Here is an 18461-nt window from a genome sequence, read left to right as displayed (position 1 = left end):
TTTATATATAAACAAGAGTGCACACACTGAAATGTCTCGCCTTCTTTACTAATCATTGATTTATGTTGATAGTCCTAAATGCAAAGCTTTATTACAACTGTCACATAAACTTAACATTAACCAAGAAAACCAACATTGATCAATGAAACATGAAAATGATGTCAAGGTCAGATAAACATGATAAACCATGCTAGGCAGACATTTACAGCTAACAATTCTCCCATACAAAACATATAGTTGACCTATACATTGTAGCTTAGTTTAAGAAAAACAGACCATAAACACTGAGCAATGAACTGTGAGAATGAGGCCAAGGTCAAATAAAATCTGCGTGTCTGACATATAGATCATAAAATATTTACATACACCAAATATAGTTGGCCTATTGCTTATTGTATTAGAAAAATAGACCAAAACTCAAAAACTTAAACTTTAACCACTCAACCATGAAAATGAGGTCAAGGTCAGATGACATCTGCCCACTAGACATGTACACCTTACAATCATTCCATACAACAAATATAGTAGATCTATTGCATAAAGTATGAGAAAAACAGACCAAAACACAATAACTTAACTATAACCACTGAACCATGAAAATGAGGTCAAAGGTCAGATTGTACATGTCAGATAGACATACTTAAATTTATTCAATACACCAAATATAGCTGACCCATCATTATAAGGGGTTTTTTTTTATTTAAAAAACAGACCAAAAAACAAAAGTTGAAATTGACCCATGAACCATGAGAAAATGCATGAGGTCAAGGTCAGATACTAATTACTGCCATGCCATACACTATCTACATGATCTAGAGTTTACTACTGTTTAAAGTTTTTCAATCCTATCTTATCATGTGTCAAGCATCTATACAACAAGAAAGTTTTCTCTGTATTCCTGTTTACGTTTGTCTTTCTTTTCGTCCAATATGTTTTTGATATCTCTCTGACTTTTCTTGTCAAATTCCCCGCTAAATTGTCTACCCTTAATTTCGGAGCGCCAACAATCTTCAATGACAACTTCCTGTTACACAAAATATGGATTTGTAGTAATTTCTGAAAACAAACCAAGCTGCAAACAAGCTTTGTCACAGTAATTCATTTAGTTGTACAAAAACTGAACAGTATTAACTTTACTAAAATTACAAACTTAATCTTATAGCAAAGCCCTAAGGTGCAGACAAGTGAATACCAGGTAACAGGTTTGTGCCATAAATATTGTGGCAGAAGATTTCACATAATTTTGGTTATTGAATACTGGTGCACTTGCCCCAATTGAGGTGCTCTTGCTTTGTTTTGTATATTCAAATATAAGTTCAATTCTCAGGAGTAGAGCTCTGAGTGAAACTGAAATCCAATCAATATATATTTTACTTTTATTACCTAAAAATTGGGATATGCTACATGTATTAATCAAAATACTCATCTTCATCTTGTACAGTAAATCTAAGACTGTTCCACCTAGTTCTTAAATGTAGCTCTAATGATTCTCTACTGCTTCTTTCAATATTTTGTGTCAACCTTGGCGAAAAATATTGCAGTGATCAAGAGTTATAATTCCTCAACAGTTTAATCTTAATACCTGGGATCTCACTGATGTATTTTATGATGGCCAGCCACCACCCCTTAGCGTTCTTCCATCATTGATAAATGTTCCCAGCCATTTTAAAATTAGCAGTCAAATTGTTTTCCTTTCACTAGCTGCCACCATTTTTGTCGAGCCTTCATCACTTTAGTCGAAAAAGCTAGACCAAGGGATCCTACATTCCGTGGTCGTCGTCAGCATGGTCCACAAATATTCACCTTGTGGTTAAAGTTTTTGAAATTTTAATAACTTTCTTAAACTATACTGGATTTCTACCAAACTTGGACAGAAGCTTGTACAATTTGTAAGTATAAAATGCCATATTTTCCGTATTTTACTTATAAATGACTTAGGTTGTTTTTTTGTTTTTTTTTTGGGGGGGGGAAACATTACATTCACTCTGTGGTTAAAGTTTTTAGAATTTTAATGACTTTCTTAAACTACATGTATCCTTGGTTTGTACCAAACTTGGCCGGAAGCTTGTTTATGATCATAAGATAGTATCCAAAAGTAAATTTTGTAAAAAAATAAATCCATTTTTTCCGTATTTTACTATTTAATGGACTTAGATTGTCTTCCAGTTAACATTACATACAGTCTGCTGTTAAAGTTTTCAAAACATTTATTAGATTCATTAACTATCCTAGATTTTTTACCAAACTTGGACAGAAGCTTCTTACAATCAAAAGATAGTATCAAGAGGAATATTTTTATTGATTTTTTTCCTCATTTTTGTTGAGCCTGCGATTTGCAGCAAAAGTAGGCGAGACACTGTGTTCTGGGGAACCCTTACAAATTTTTTGTAAAACAATTATAATCAAATGATTTGTAATTGCATGACCTGCACATCATTAACAACATTTTAACATTTTTAGCTGCCTGGTCTTATGCATATCTACTACTGAAAATGGGACTTGGTTATAATTGCAATAATTTAAACTCACATTTTGAAATTTGTTATTGGAATTAATCAGATGTTGGCTCTGGGCTCTTTTCTGCTCTTTGGTCGTTTGTTGTCTCCCTTTGACACATTCACAATTTCCATTCTCAATTTTACTTTCAGCAATCTTGACTTTACATGTATGATGGTGGCCAGTACTTATTGCGGGATGTTAGAAAACCATAATATTTGTTTGTGGTTTTTTTTTCATTTTTTTATAGGGTTATTTTAGATTGCAATGGGAAGGGGATTTACTTGTATAGTCTGATCATGCTGATTGAATGTTTTATTCAATTAAATTAAGTCATTGTAAGTGTGGTATCGTAAAATGTTTAATATGTGTTGTAAGCTTATATAACTTGTCAAAATGTGCTTAATTGTATGGATAATGTTATCTTATTATTGACAGGAATAATAAGTATCAACAGTGAATTTGCATTAGGGATGGGTTGCATAATAAATTTAGTATTCTTTCAAGCATCAATTTAAATACATTGTAGAATAGACTTTTAAACTTACCTGAAGCTTAAAATTGATGCTTTAAAATTCATTTAGAATAATTATGAAGTGTAAATTTTCATACGCTTTCCATGATGAAAGGATTTAAAAACCTTTTTTATTTTTTATTTTTTTTAATGATTAGTGAAAAATATAAATATAAGCAGGGATCTCCATGGATGAAAAGTGAAAGATGGAGGAACTTTGTCCATGACAAAATCCCGCGTCTACGGCATGGCGTGATCAAAACATTTTATACCTTCATTTCCATGTAAGGAATGGTGAGCAGGCTGATATATATTGCTTATTCTATTTATTTCAACATAAATTAAAAAATATTTTCATTTATTGTCAATTATAACAATTATAATGCCAAGCCTGCATTGGTCTCCTTAAGTCTAGAATGATGTGCTATCCTTGGGTTTCCCAAGTTGTTTTCTTGCTATTTTTGTAATTGATTAGTGCTTAAAAATCAGTTCAATATTATTTTTTTTTCACTGTCAAAGTCAGAACCGGAATCCTCGATTTGCAACATCAAATACCAGAAGTTTTGTACTCGTTTTGTAATATGCTGAAGAAAATATTTTATGGGTAAATGTTTTCAACTTATTTTAATGCCCCACCTACGATAGTAGAGTAGTCTGTGGGTCTGTTCTTTCGACCATCCATCCGTTCGTCCCGCTTTAGGTTAAAGTTTTTGGTCACAGTAATTTTTGATGAAGCTAAATTCCAATCAATTTGAAACTTGGTACACTTGTTGCTTATGATATGATCTTTCTTATTTTAATGCCAAATTATATTTTTCACAGTCCATTGAAGATGCATAATGATAGTGCGAGCGGGGCATCCGTGTACTTTGGACACATTCTTGTTTTTTAATGACTAGATAGCTTATTTCATAGTACATAAACATGTACTATGCAACATTCATCTTTCAATTCTGAATGTAAACGGGAAAACTATCAATTTGATTCATTTTGAATTACGGAATGAATTCAGAATTATGATACGAAATTTCTTCAGATATTATCAAGTTGCAGTTAATAATTGTTTATTTACTTTAATGTTAACTCTTTCCTCCACAATGACGCCTTTTGATGCCACCCCCTTTACTCCATAATGACGCATTAGTATTTAGTTTATTAACTATAAGCAACATTTTAAAAAAAACTGATTGACGTTTTATTTTGTTTGCATTTTATTAAACAAACAATTAATTTATTAATTTTAATTTTATCAAACAATAAATTTATTTATTAATTGATATTTTATAATTATTTATTTTGGTTTTGTTTATTTGCTTTATAGTCATATGTTTCAAGGAAGTAACTTTTGCACATTGAAGGTATCACAGTCAGATCTTGTACATTCAATAAAATGTTGATATTGATATTGTTTTTCTAATTATTAGCCTGCAAATTGATGTTTTTTACATTATTTAATAATTTGCCGATGAATCAGTTATATGGTAAGTAACATCTGTTTTGCCTGCTGAGGAACATAGCTATGGTACATCGCTGTAACATTGAAGGTGATTATATAGATTAATATCATTGAGACAAACTGATCTCAAACGAGAAAGTGAGTCACTTTGATAACAGAGTATTTTATCGGTAACAAGTTTTTTTTCTGGAAATATGAAAATCAATGTAATTACTACATTCAGGTAAGTGGGTCTTAATGTCCAGGTGATTATAGGTGAACTTAAGTAACAGGTGTAAAATGTTGTTGTGTCTGATGTCCTGCAGGGCCAGATAATATCAGGTTAATTAATAACAATTGTTAGGGTAACAAATAAGTGTTGATACTATAGTGCATGTCAGGTAGTTTGAGGGTAAGATAGAGTATATTTTGGCTGTGTTTCATCTTTCTATGTTTTGTCTGGTCAATTGTGATGTTATTTCTCTATGAATTATAATACACAAACAAGCTGTTGTATGTGAAGTGAGGAAAACTGCTGATGTTGACTAAATCAATCAAAACAAAGTGTACAATAGTATGAAGGTGTGTTAGATGTACTTTTATTGCTTCGTCCTGTAGTTATGGAATTTGACACCAGAGACACTGATACCTGCTAATACAGGTATATGGCAGTGTTATTCTATTCTAAGTGTTTAATTCATTATTTATAGATAGATACAAGTATATCAATATAGATAGGGTTACAACTGTTTAAGTTTCTATAATCACCAGTAATTGTTTCCATTTAGAATATTTCACTGAGTAATATTAATCAGTCCAGTAGAGAATGACCATTCCCTGGGATAACATTGAAGAATTTATCTTTTTCAGGATCAGTTTAGAAACAGCTGCACAAATCCACTAATTGTTTACCTGATAACAAGTAAGTAGATCCTACAACAAAACTGCCAGTCATTCATAGTGATTTACTGCTTTGTTGGAAATATTGAAAAGTTTCTCTTAAAAGGTTTGCTATATGCATCTTCTTCAGAATTTTTTGTAATGTTTATGGATTTTTATTATTTCTATGATCATGATGATGAAGTTTTGAAACAATTTTGAATGAATTCAGATCATGCAGATACCATAATTACACAATCTTTGGTAAAGTAAATATTGTCTAGGAAAATAAAAGTTGAACATCATTATATTTTATCAGGTTGATTGTCTATCAGTTAAACTTGAGCTACATGTATCTTCCAGACATTATCATTATACGTTGTTTGTTTGGAAAATGATGGGTAACAAAATTAACATTTCATGTTTCTGTCTATTTTATAGAATGCAACTGCTTTGTGATGTGGATAAAGTCTATAAAATAATCATTAAATGTTCAAATCTTATGACCGTACAATGTGTTCTTGCACAAAATTCTGTTATCTAGTTCATTTTTAAATCATATCTTTTCTGTAAACCAAACCTATAAACATTTATATATTACAGATTCTCTACAAATCAGTTCTAAAGAAATGCAGAATTATGTTCTTATATTTTTCAGAGCAACAAATGTAGATTAAAAAACAGATGGGTGCATGCTATTCTAAAAGTGGCCATGAAGCTTCACTCTCACCAAAACAGAAGTCACCACATAAAAAACAGAACAATGGGTTGGCAATAAAAATAGAATATTCACCGGTCAAACCACACGAAGATGACAGACTATCGGCAAATGTTGACAATAACTTTAACCATGACAACAAGTCAACTGATGGTCAGTTGACCATAACCGAAGAAGAAAATGAAAAAGACATTGATTTTAATGAAATAGTAAAGAATATTCCACTTATAGACAAAGACATTGATGATCTTAAACATGGACTAGGTGTTGCTACTTCTGACAGTGGGATAGAGAGCCTCTCTCCCAATGAAGTAGAGTCACATGTAGAAGCAACATCAAGTCAACCATTAAATACAAGTCATTCACACAAAAAGAAAGTTGATCATATTTTGGAGGACAAAGAAAGCTCAAATTGTACTTGTGGTGCACAAAATAGGTCATTTAATTATGGTGAGTTTAAAAGTTCTAAAAGAAATTCTGATTTATTTAATTTAAAACCAAGTTTAAAGAAAATTGGACACAAGTCAGATAAGAAATTTCGACTGTCATGGAAGTCTTCAGGCAGTTTATTTTGGACTAGTTCATTTGGTAGTAGCTTGGACCGTTGTCATAGTGAGGCTTCAGATCTCTTTATGTTCGATGAACTAAGCATTCGTGCACCATTAGCAACTTTTGATTCTGTTGATTTTCTTGGAAGTACTACCAAATTACGTCGTGATAACAGTAAAACTAACAGTTACATAAGTTATGATTCTGAAACTTTTACTTTTAAATTTGATTTTTCCGCATTAGACGCACAGAGGGTAAAATGTGAGACAGCACCAACAACTCCGGATAAGGATGAGAAAAAAGTGATTAGACGACAGGATAGTCGCACCAGTACTGTTAGTTGTGAAAATGTTTTACTGGATATGTCAAAACGATCTTCTCGTGAAATCAGGTAAGACAGGATACAGGTAAAACAAGGCTTCAAATCCCTGCTTCTTTCATGATCAGGATATAATGGCAGGTTCTGAAATATTAAAGCACAAATATATACAAGAATAGGATATAAATCATTGTTACTCTAGTCTTACAAAATGTATTAACTCAATAACTTTTCTTGAAAACAATTAACTTGGATTAAATCATTAGATACTTTTAAAACTTTCTATCTATTGGGCGTATTTTAGCATCCTACACAGGAACATGATCTTGAATGTCTGACGGACAGAATACCTTGTAAAAATAGCTACAGATAAATGATAGATTATGTGTAGTAGGCATTTACTACAAAGAGACATTAACATATATATAGGATACTGCTAACCTAGTGCACAGAATTCTTAACATTGCATGCATTGCATGGAAGTCTTTCATCACAAACTAATTGTATCTTGTAATTAATCTTCTGTAGACAGACTATTAATTCCTATACAGTGTCCTTGGGACATGGTCTTCGTTATTATAGGTCTAAAGTATTATTATTAATTTTCCATTTTGTTACCGCTATTGATTTAATAAGTCTATTGACCAATAAGTCATTAATATATATTCCCTGACCATGATAAGCTGATATCGATAAACTGAATAATATAAATTAAACATAAGCTGAAGGCGTTCTTCTTGTTTTTCTTGTCAAAAATCCACTTTGGAAACTTAATGTCTCTGTCTTTAATACTGATCCTTTTGGGTTGACATGGTTGTGTAAGTTCTACCACAAAGACACTGGGAAATAGTGCACATGATTCTTGATCTTAAAAATTGTTGACTGACTCGAATTTAGGTGTTCATGGATCCATCAGAATTATTTTACAAATCTCTTATTAATGTTAATTAGACAACACAATAATACATGTATATGTACTAAAGCACATACATGTGCATCTATTATAGGTGTTTTGTTGAATAAACACCATGTCTGATATAAAAGAAGCAAACTCTATTATAATGAAAGGTTCAGGAGCAAAGAGAATTCCAATATGCAAACCCAATTTACAAAAAAAGATTTAGGTCGACATGACCCAATTTTTTTAAACTCTGATTGAAGTTTGAAGGGTTAGCATTATATTTTTTTTTTCCAATTATTCAACATAATGTAGGTCAATTTGACCCTTTTAAACAAAAAAAGTGATCAAAACTTAATCTTGTGAGTAGTTTTTGTGCTATAATTTTCAGAATTCCTTCATTATAACCTTATCAACATTTTGTTGTGTGGTAACAGCATGAGTGTTATTGTCATTTTGTGTGTTGCATTATTTGTGTATTGATTTCAGATATTATTCTAGGAATGTTATATAAAGTCAGGATAAAATGTTAAATATGAAAATTAAAATAATTACTTACTCATGTATGATGTATAAATGTTTAGAAATTACATTATAGCTGGAATGTTGAATAATCTCATCAATGTATTCAATGGAAATTTGATGCAGTATTTTTTTATAGCTGAAAAATTTGTATTTTACATGACAAACTATTTTTCTATAATGAATGACACCATTACTGGCATAAGTGAACTTTTTTAGCAGGTTCATTACCCGTTGTGTAAAGAACTTTTGTATCTGATAGTTATCAGGCTTTAAAGTAAAGTTTTATCGGTGAATGCAAAATTATCTTTAATACTTGTGTGTAGTGTAAAGGGTGAACAGTTTTCAGATATAAACATTTGTAAACCAAAAGTGTAAATTTGAATCATTGAAATAATTTTGTTTTAGTCTTTTTGGAAAGATGATTATTATATTTTTGGAAAAATATTACACCAACATGGAAACGCAACACCGTAAAAAATATCATCACTCCATTTGGAAAAATGCAGTGTTCTTTTGACTGCGTTTTATGGTCCAATTATTGTGAACAACCATTCTGACTTAATTATACAGCTTTAATATGATAGTTGTACACCACCAACAGTGCTAATACAGAAACTAATCTATTTATTCCATTTCAAAGGAAACAACCTATGGTTTCCATTATAAACATGATTATTTAACATTCAAATTCTCTGCTAGATGTCTTCTAACTGTAACCTGGATTCTGCATATGTTATGATTTAATCTGCAAGGTTATGAATGCTTGACACAATTATGCTTACCTATTGCATGTTTGAGGGCAACCATTAAGACAGGAATGTTTTGTAGCTTTTCATGTTGTACAAATGTAGCTTGATTTGTTTTAAATGCATTGATAGAATTATTTACTTGTGGTTAAAGTTGCTTAGGCAGTATGCAACAGTTGCTTTTGGCACTTTCTCGAAGAGTTAGTGCAAGCAGTTATCAAAGCCTTTTAACATGATTTTATTCCTTGCCTCAGTATGATGTTTGTGTTTCGTAGGCTAGGCCATAGTATATTATTACAAATGTTCTTCAATCTAGTCTGTGTTTCGTAGGCTAGTAGGCCATAGTATATTATTACAAATGTTCTTCAATCTAGTCTGTGTGTTTCGTAGGCTAGTAGGCCATAGTATATTATTACAAATGTTCTTCAATCTAGTCTGTGTTTCGTAGGCTAGGCCATAGTATATTATTACAAATGTTCTTCAATCTAGTCTGTGTTTCGTAGGCTAGTAGGCCATAGTATATTATTACAAATGTTCTTCAATCTAGTCTGTGTGTTTCGTAGGCTAGTAGGCCATAGTATATTATTACAAATGTTCTTCAATCTAGTCTGTGTTTCGTAGGCTAGGCCATAGTATATTATTACAAATGTTCTTCAATCTAGTCTGTGTTTCGTAGGCTAGTAGGCCATAGTATATTATTACAAATGTTCTTCAATCTAGTCTGTGTGTTTCGTAGGCTAGGCCATGTTCATCAATCAAGTCTGTTTAATCAATTTCTTAGGATCTTTGATGGTGTATAAATCATATCGCATACTATTTCTATCCTTTCTACACAGAATAATACTGTTTAACAAAATTTTATTCTAGTAAGAATTACATTTTAAAATTTGTATGTTCCTTCCTTCCATATTATATAGAGTCAGAAGATACCACAGGGATAATCAAAGTTCATAGGTCAAAGAAAACAACAATACATGTGGCAAAAAATGAAAATTATATATCTCTGCCTACAATACACTACATACAAATTAAAAAATTAAGTACTTGAACTTGACCAAAAGTCCAGGCTGACCCTGGTTTTACTGTGATGTTTCTATGCAATGAACAACTTCAAACATTATATCTTGATTTTGTGTCAAACTGTATATTAAATGTATTGCATTTGAGTACTCAGATGTTAAGATTAATATATAACCAGCAGACAAAGATTATATCAATTGACATATTTTAAAAATTGTAAAACAGCAGTAACTGATTCAAAAGTATACTGTGGATAGTAATTATTGGTTGGATAACAATATTTTCCTTGATTTGGTGAGTTCAAGTGAACCATGAATTAAAATGTTCTGCTAATTACAAATTGTTCATAGGATTATATGCAGACTTTGGCATAACCATGAAATTTACAAGTTTGCATCAATCCACAAAAATTGGTACCCACGAATGTCTTCTGATAGGCTTACGTTGTTTTGTTTATCAGATCATAGACATAATTGTGTCATGTGACGTAATCAACATTTTTTCATGGTTTACTCCGGTTTAAAATAGAATTTAGAAATGAATCAACAGTATATAATTTTCAATCTTAAAAAACTGATTAAATGAAACAAAACTTTTTGTTGGCAAAATGCTAAATATATTTAAACACTGTATGACTAAAGTCTCAATCTATATTGCATGCTCATAAATATGTTAGTGAATATTTTAGAAGAAATGGTATGATATTTCACTATAAATTTTTGAAAACGTAAAGTTCTATTAGAACAATATCCTGTCCTGAATAAAAGTTGAATACATCTGCATGATGTATAGATTAATTAATAAAAAAAAACCTGATCTGTACTGTTAAGGCAGTAACCTGAATAGTATATTGATTTCATGTTTAAACACTGTTTGCTGTGTCTTACATCAAGGATCGAATGACCGATAATGTTAAACATTATATCAACCTATTAGGACATCTTTCATCGGGACAATATGCACATTGAGAATGAAGTATAAAACTCATCAGCTTCCTTTTTATATTCCCTCTGCCATACAGAGAGTCTAGCAATGTTGTAATACTATTACATCTAGCTATGTACAGTTTGAGTGTAGCATTAGATAATTAGTTGATAAGGATTTATAGTTGATTAAATATAATGGATGTTTGTTTCATGTTTCACTATAATAATTAAGCCATGTAGAAACAAGATTAATTTATTGTCCAATTATGGGTCCAAGAAAGTCATAAACAAAAATTGATGTATTTGTAATTATTTGCCAACATCTTCATCATTTAATAGTGTTAATTTTTGATAATTACATTTCTAAAGATTTTTTTTATAATTCTCTTTGCTGTATCACTTTTTCTTACTGTTCATGCTGGCAGTTCAAAATTTGAATGAAAACTGCAATTTGTTCCTATATCACATTCAAAGATGTTTAATCATAGTGCAACCTATTTTATGAGTCATATCTGATTTGATCAAATTGAAGTGCAGCAATTTAAGCCTCATTACATTTACTATCATGACAGATGTATTAAAAGGATGCTGTAATTATTCTCCTATCACAAACATGATCAGCACTTGGGTTTAAAGTTTGACCTTGATTTTAGTTTGATTACTATATGACCTTGCTTTCAGTTTCAGGAGATTAACTATGTAAGTAAAGACATGCTGGTTTGGAGCCTGGTTCCTTGTTATTATGAGAATGTAGTTAAGACTTGTTTTTCATATAATGAATGTTTCATGTAGCAAATGCTGGTTCCATTAAACAAATTAACATGTACCCTGTTAGATCAATTATTTAAATAGTACGAAACCTGCTTGTTTTAAATGTTGTTAGGTGTATGAGTTTTATTTCCCATTAGAATATGCCAATAGGATATGTAGGAATTAATACATTGTACATTAAAATGATAGGAGGATTTTCCAAAGAATTGACTGCTATTATATCCAACAATTATACCTGTATTTTTGTATATCTGGGTTATCAAGTTGTATTGTATGATTATGAATAAGATGAGACCCTTGATATCTATCGATCAACCAGACAGCAACCCAATTACAAAAAAAAATTAAAAATAAAGTTATTGTTTGGGTCATTGTATGGTCACCAACAAAAACAATGACATGTAACAAGTAACCATTATCAAACTCATTAATGGACAAAAAGTACTAAGATATAAATATCTAGTAGAGTTTTCTGATTAGGGACAGGCAAAACATGTGGCACAGATAAAAGTTCCTTACACCAATTCCATCATGCATTAATGTTTGCACCTACTATATCTGTGCTAATTATTTTCTTCCACAAATTTATTGAATACCCTTGATGATTTGGATAAGACTTCTGAGATGATATACATAAATAAACTTTATTTATGCATCTTTTAGTTCCTTGATAATTTTACAAAGTGTTCATAGAGAGAAAACCAAATAACCTATATTTTATACATCTGTTTGGATCATTTATATAGATAATATGCAACAAATAGAAAAGCATGTCTATTTCAACGCATGAAAGATTCCCCATACTCTTTTTTTTATCATTGGTAATATCTATTTCTGTGAATCCAACAATGTGTTTTTAAAAAATTTTGAAGGATTGTAGTTGGTTAGAAAATTGAATTGATCCTGTTTGTTGAGTGAAGTTTAGTATGTATTGCATCAAAATAGAAGGAACAATTTGCTACATTTTCTATTTGTATTGTTTCATGATAAAAGGGAAAAAAATGAAATATTTTCTATTGATATGCTACAATGTATAAGGAAAATGAATGTATAAAAACTAAATCAATATTATAGAAAACTATTCATGCACTTTTTTATGATTTTTTTTCTTTTTCCTGTTTATTTATGCTTTTTTAAGGAAGTTACATTATACTTCTACTTTTAATCATTATGATTAAAATGAGATAATGGGAATATACTGACAGAGACTTTGAAAATAAGTCAAACATCAATTTTGTAATACAAGACAACCTTGATTTAATATTATTTTAGTTAAAAACATATTTGTGAAGGTTAAATTCTGTAAAGAGCAAGTAAATTCATTGTGAATTCAAAATAATAAGTTTATTATTTCTTGATAAATTAACTATACGATTGGTCTCCCAACAAAATAATAGCACTCGAACTTGGATAATTTTGCAGTTAATGCAGTAGAAAAATGGTAGAAGCCATTCCATTTGTTTCTCAATTACACACATAGGCTCTCATAAGTCTCTAGGAATTTTTAAAAATCAATTGTCCATTACTGTGGGCCAGATGATGGTTATAAATTAATATCTTAACTTTTTCCTAAGGTTAAATTGTCTTGAAATTCTGGACTTAACCTTCTATAAACAGATATAAGAAGATGTGGTATGTGTGCCAAAGAGAACCTTCCATCCAAGGCTAAATTTCTTGAAAGTAAACCATTATACGTCAAAGTACAGCCTTAATACAGAGTCTTGGTTCGCACCAAACAGAAAGCTATAAAGGGCACTATTCTATTATCATAGTATGGAGTAGAATTTCATAATTATATTTTATGTTTAATGTAACTAATAATGCCAACTTTGCAAAAAAATAGACCATAGATGAAACAAAACCAATATTGATCTTGGTTTGAATAAACTAACTTAGTTGACCCCTTAGAAATTTAGTCAAAGGACCATGCATGTGCTCCTAATAATGCTAAATAGCCACTACCATTACTGTGCACTGAAAATTATAGCTGTTGCTGTGACAATAAAGCTTAAATAAAATCAAGACAGCAGCAAGTTTTTAGATTGATAGAAGTCATACTCTGTATAAAATGATAAGCTTCAATATACTTTATTTTTCATAGGTCCCAATATTTGTAGATTGAGGAAATGAAAAAAATAGAAGATTTGGTATGATTGACAATAGGACATTTTTCCCAGATATGAAATGACGTAAAAGTTAACAACTATTGGTCACTGTACAGCATTCAACAATGAGCAAAGCCCATACTGTATAACTCCTCAATTGATTGTATTTTGATGGATAATTGATTTAAAGGTTTTGTTAAAATTTTCATGTGAGACTAAAGCAAGTTATACTTTTTTATGCCCCATTTTATGGGCATTATGTTTTCTGGTCTGTGCGTCCGTCCGTCTGTCCCGCTTCATGTTGAAGTTCTTGGTTAAAGTTTTTGGTAAAGGTAGTTTTTTATGAAGTAATACCTTGAAACTTAGTAAACATGTTCCCTATGATATGATCTTTCTAATTTTAATGCCAAATTAGAGATTTTATTCCATTTTCATGGTCCACTGAACATAGATAATGATTTGCAGATGGGGCATCCATGTACTTGGGACACATTCTTGTTTAACACTAAAATTAGTATTTCAGCCTATTACCAACAAAATCTTCAAAAATTTGTACCCCATGAATAATAATCAATTTTAGGTTTATATGTGATGAACTGATGGCAGTCTTTATACCAATATCTAAAGGGAAAAAATCGAATCTAAATAGTAGTATACTAATAGACTTTTTGGAAAGTGATTGGCCATCAAGCATAACATCAGTAATCATATATATTTAAACAATCTTTGACTATTGTAGACATTTTGATTCTGAGGCTAGTTTAGACCTACCTTCAGCTTTCCAAAGTTTGCAGGATGTTAAGACAATGCAGATGGATGGCAAGGAAGTGGTTGTAATAGATGCTGAACTTTACTCACAAGTATTAGAGGAACTGGCAACATTAAAATATAAATTAAGTCAGCTGACTGACCTTATACAGTTACAGTCCATCAGTGGAGACGATCAGTCAGAGGTAAGATACAAAAAAACAAAACTAAAGCTCGGCATAGGGTAAGAGGTCAGGTGACAGCATGAACAAAAGCTTAATATTTTAGAAGGTGGAAGACTTGAATGCTTCATATTTTGTATATAGAAGCCTTGCTTATGAAGTTTATGTTCTGTCATATCACTTGTATGTCCATTGTCCTTGACATCATAGTTCAGTGACTTAGTGACTTGTTGAAAACAAAAATTAAGATGTTTTGTACTTTTAATTTCTCTCTTATTATGTGTAATAAGATAATTACATTTAGTATATGCTTACCTTGCAAGATAAGACAGTTTTTATCTGATCTAGAACTCATTTCAAGGATCAGTGAACAAGGTTAAGTTTTTGTGGTCTAGTTCATATCTCAGATATAAAAAGCAATGGGTCTACTATATTTGGTGTATGCAATGATTGTAAGTTGTATATGTCTGCCTGGTAGGTATCAGCTAACCTTGACCTCATTTCCATGCTCATTGGTCAACGTAAGGTTTTCATGGTTTTAGTTTGTTGCTTAGATACTATAAGGAATATGTAAACTGACATAATACATCTGACCTTGACCTCATTTTCATAGTTCATTGGGAATTAATCAATGTTAAGTTTTCCTGCTTTAAGTTTATTTATAAAAAACATAAACAAAAATTCAACTATATTTGGTGTATGGAATGAGTATAAAATGTACATGTATGACTTAAAAACCTAGTTATTTTAAATCTCTAGGCCCCGTTCATATACTGCATGTTTCTATGGAAATATATTATGTAATGTAAATCATTTTGTCATTATAACTTACAATCTGTGCTGGTCTCAAAAGTCGCATGTGCACAAAATAAGATGTTTACTTATGTTTCTTTTTAAATGTGGCTAATACACATCATCAATATAAAAAAAAAAAGTTGTATGAATGCCAATGAGGCTTCTATCCAATTACAGCAACCAGAGGAAAAGGATATGAACACTTACGGGTCGATACTGTAGTTGAGATGTATGTACAATAATAACTAATCTTTAATTTCAGTTTAATGAGTCGCTGAATTCACCAAGAGTAAGAACATCATTGAACTTCAGTAAATCCTGACGGTAAGATAACATAAGTTGATATTGACAAAGGTTTTTTTAATGTTTTTTTATATATTTATATGACTAAATACACTGTTATTTAATTCCAAGAAATTATACATTTTAATTTGTTTGTTTGATAATCAAACTTTATTCCAATGAAAATGAAAATTCCTGAATTCATGTATATTCGAATCTTAACGAAGACACATATTCATTCTGAGAAGTCTGTTTCCCAACATTTTCTTCACTGAAACTTTTTACCCTTTCTGCTAATGATCATTTGGAAACCATTTTAAAATAAAATATAGCTCATCATTTGGCATACTTGTTGCTGAAATGCCAAATAAGTTCCCTTCATCTAAAGAAAAATATCTTTCAAATAAATTGTTGACAATTTTTTTTATTTTCATCAATAAGAATTGGTTTTACATCTCTATCACATAAGATATAACAGTTTGTTATTCTTCATAGTTGAATTTTAAACCATTTAAAAGGAAACTTTGTGTTGTAAATTTAAAATTATGATAAGTAGGATAATGACATATCATATTGAAATGAGTGGTAAAATATGTTAACCGCAAAGTTTGACTTAAAATGATATAAAGAGTGTAAGACAGATATGGTGATATCATAGTAGTTACGCATGACTAAATGAAAATATTAGCGTAATTGACAATGAAAAGAGTAGTCTTTGAAGTGTAAATATCATATTACGTAAAATCTTCAACACATTTTATGGACCTTTTTTCTACTGAAATTATTTTGTGGTATTTATCATTACAAAACTGTTATCTTTTCAGAAAATTTTCCAGAGTAAAATGAAATCATTCCAGGAGAGAATTGTTTCATAAAGATCACTGTACATAGACCATGATATACAGACTCCATCCAGATTACATATGTCTCATTGTATATACGGCATTGTATAATCTATTTTGTGTAATTTATTTGTAGTTAGAACAAGAGAGTGATACAGTTTGTATTTTATTCAAGTTCATTTTATTTATATTGAGTAATTTTATACTCATGGAAGTTTTTGTGATTTGTAATGATCTCTTATAGGGATAAAGATAGGATTGATTCCAGGGGGAAATATATTTTTATCATAGAAAAACAAAACATTCAGAGCTTTTAGAAATGAAAACATTTGATTGATGTGTACTTCTTTACAACTACTTATGTTCACATGTTATGTATATGAAAAGATTATTTTTGTACTTGAATTTGTATCAGTTTAATAATTGTGACTCACTGTACTCTTGAATAATTGTTTATAAAAACAATATCTTTTTGTGAACAAGTACACAAACAGCATTGTTTACATTCAGCGCACATTTTAGGACAGTACAATTATTCAATAATTGATCATGTGGTAAGGGGAGAGTAGTATTCATAAAGTGTTCGTTTTTACAACGACACAACTATAATGAATCTCTGGTTTTAGCCTGGTATAATTTTTTTAACAAATCATGTATATGTACTGATTTCCTTCTTACAGTACAAGTCTATGTATGTTCTTTTTAAAGCACCACTTGTCATTCTTATAGGAAAAGAAAAGATGTAAATTTTGTTGTTTTATGGATTCTAATGCAAGCAGCTACTGAAAAAGTGTTTTTTTTAGTTTTCAAATTTAATTTATGCATAATTTCTAAATGTTATTGTAAAAAGATACAGTTTGGTTTAATATTTAATACTTTATTTTATCAGCTTAAGAATCAGTGGGACATGTTAGTAATAGAACATTGGTTTTTTTTCGTTATTTAGTTATAGGTAATTATTCCTTCTGCATATATCATTTAAGGAGCACATTAAAAGCTTTATCTTATATTTATTTGAACTTTTTGGATTTTCATATAAGTAAATATAACGGACAAACTGTTTCCCTGTCTATACAGAGCAAGGGATTCAAGAATATTTACATCACATAATTATGGCATAAGGGTGGTTATAGAATGAAAAATTCTAAACAGCTTACATGTATCTAAACTTGCCATTAAGTTTGCATTGACAGGGAACACAAACACAATCTGTTTTATTTTAGAATTGCTTCCCTTTGCCAAATATTCCTGTAATTTGAAAAATTAGCTAGTGCATTAATTGAAGTATATCTGCAAGATCATGGCAATGTGAACTTGACAAAAAGTGTAAGAATGAACTAGGTGTAAGAAATTTGGTGCACATCTTGTATAACTACTGCAATTTATTTTTGTTGATTGTTGATCATTCTACCTCTTTTGTTTGTCTAGGTGCTTGTTTTTAGTTGCTTTAAATTTACTTTTTTTCCATTACATAATAAATATTGCCAACATACCAGCAGAAAGAGCATCATAATTATATGCTTTTGTCTATTCTAGTGAGTTTTCTTAAACAAATCTCAACCCTCTTATAAAATCTATTTCAAGACTTATTATGAAGGTTAAAGTTCTTGATACATTTCTTGTTATCTGGAATTTCTTTGAAAAGCTTTCAATCCCATGAAAAAATACAAAAAGGGTACATATATTATTGCAGATTTTGTTTTTTATAGAGG

General features: G+C 30.4%; 1 protein-coding gene across 5 annotated transcripts; it reads left to right on the top strand.

The window, feature by feature from the left end:
* Positions 1 to 965: 965 nt before the first annotated feature.
* LOC134725815 (uncharacterized) lies at positions 966 to 18201 on the top strand. Of its 5 annotated transcripts, none has more exons than XM_063589984.1 (7): positions 966 to 1093; positions 5316 to 5367; positions 5983 to 6492; positions 6835 to 6982; positions 14641 to 14854; positions 15888 to 15949; positions 16732 to 18201. In XM_063589984.1, exons 3-6 carry the CDS (start codon positions 6009 to 6011, stop codon positions 15945 to 15947), a joined length of 906 nt encoding a protein of 301 aa, XP_063446054.1. In that variant the 5' UTR covers positions 966 to 1093; positions 5316 to 5367; positions 5983 to 6008; the 3' UTR covers positions 15948 to 15949; positions 16732 to 18201. The 5 variants fall into 5 exon arrangements, with proteins under 5 accessions (XP_063446054.1, XP_063446055.1, XP_063446056.1 ...); XM_063589985.1 differs by having other exon boundaries at positions 987 to 1195; XM_063589986.1 differs by having other exon boundaries at positions 1024 to 1124.
* The last annotated feature ends 260 nt before the right edge of the window (positions 18202 to 18461 follow it).

The sequence above is a fragment of the Mytilus trossulus genome, chromosome 7, assembly GCF_036588685.1.
Source record: "Mytilus trossulus isolate FHL-02 chromosome 7, PNRI_Mtr1.1.1.hap1, whole genome shotgun sequence".
NCBI classification, from domain to species: Eukaryota; Metazoa; Mollusca; class Bivalvia; order Mytilida; family Mytilidae; genus Mytilus; species Mytilus trossulus.
The sequence above is the reverse complement of the archived record's forward strand: the minus strand, read 5'-3'. Positions and strand labels throughout refer to the sequence as shown.

Excerpts from the sequence above, each read along its gene's own strand:
- LOC134725815 (XM_063589984.1), top strand. The coding sequence starts at position 6,009 with ATGGGTGCATGCTATTCTAAAAGTGGCCATGAAGCTTCACTCTCACCA. Across the intron at positions 6,493-6,834 it reads AAATAGGTCATTTAATTATG|ACGCACAGAGGGTAAAATGT; the intron begins GTGAGTTTAAAA and ends TTTCCGCATTAG. Across the intron at positions 14,855-15,887 it reads GTGGAGACGATCAGTCAGAG|TTTAATGAGTCGCTGAATTC; the intron begins GTAAGATACAAA and ends CTTTAATTTCAG.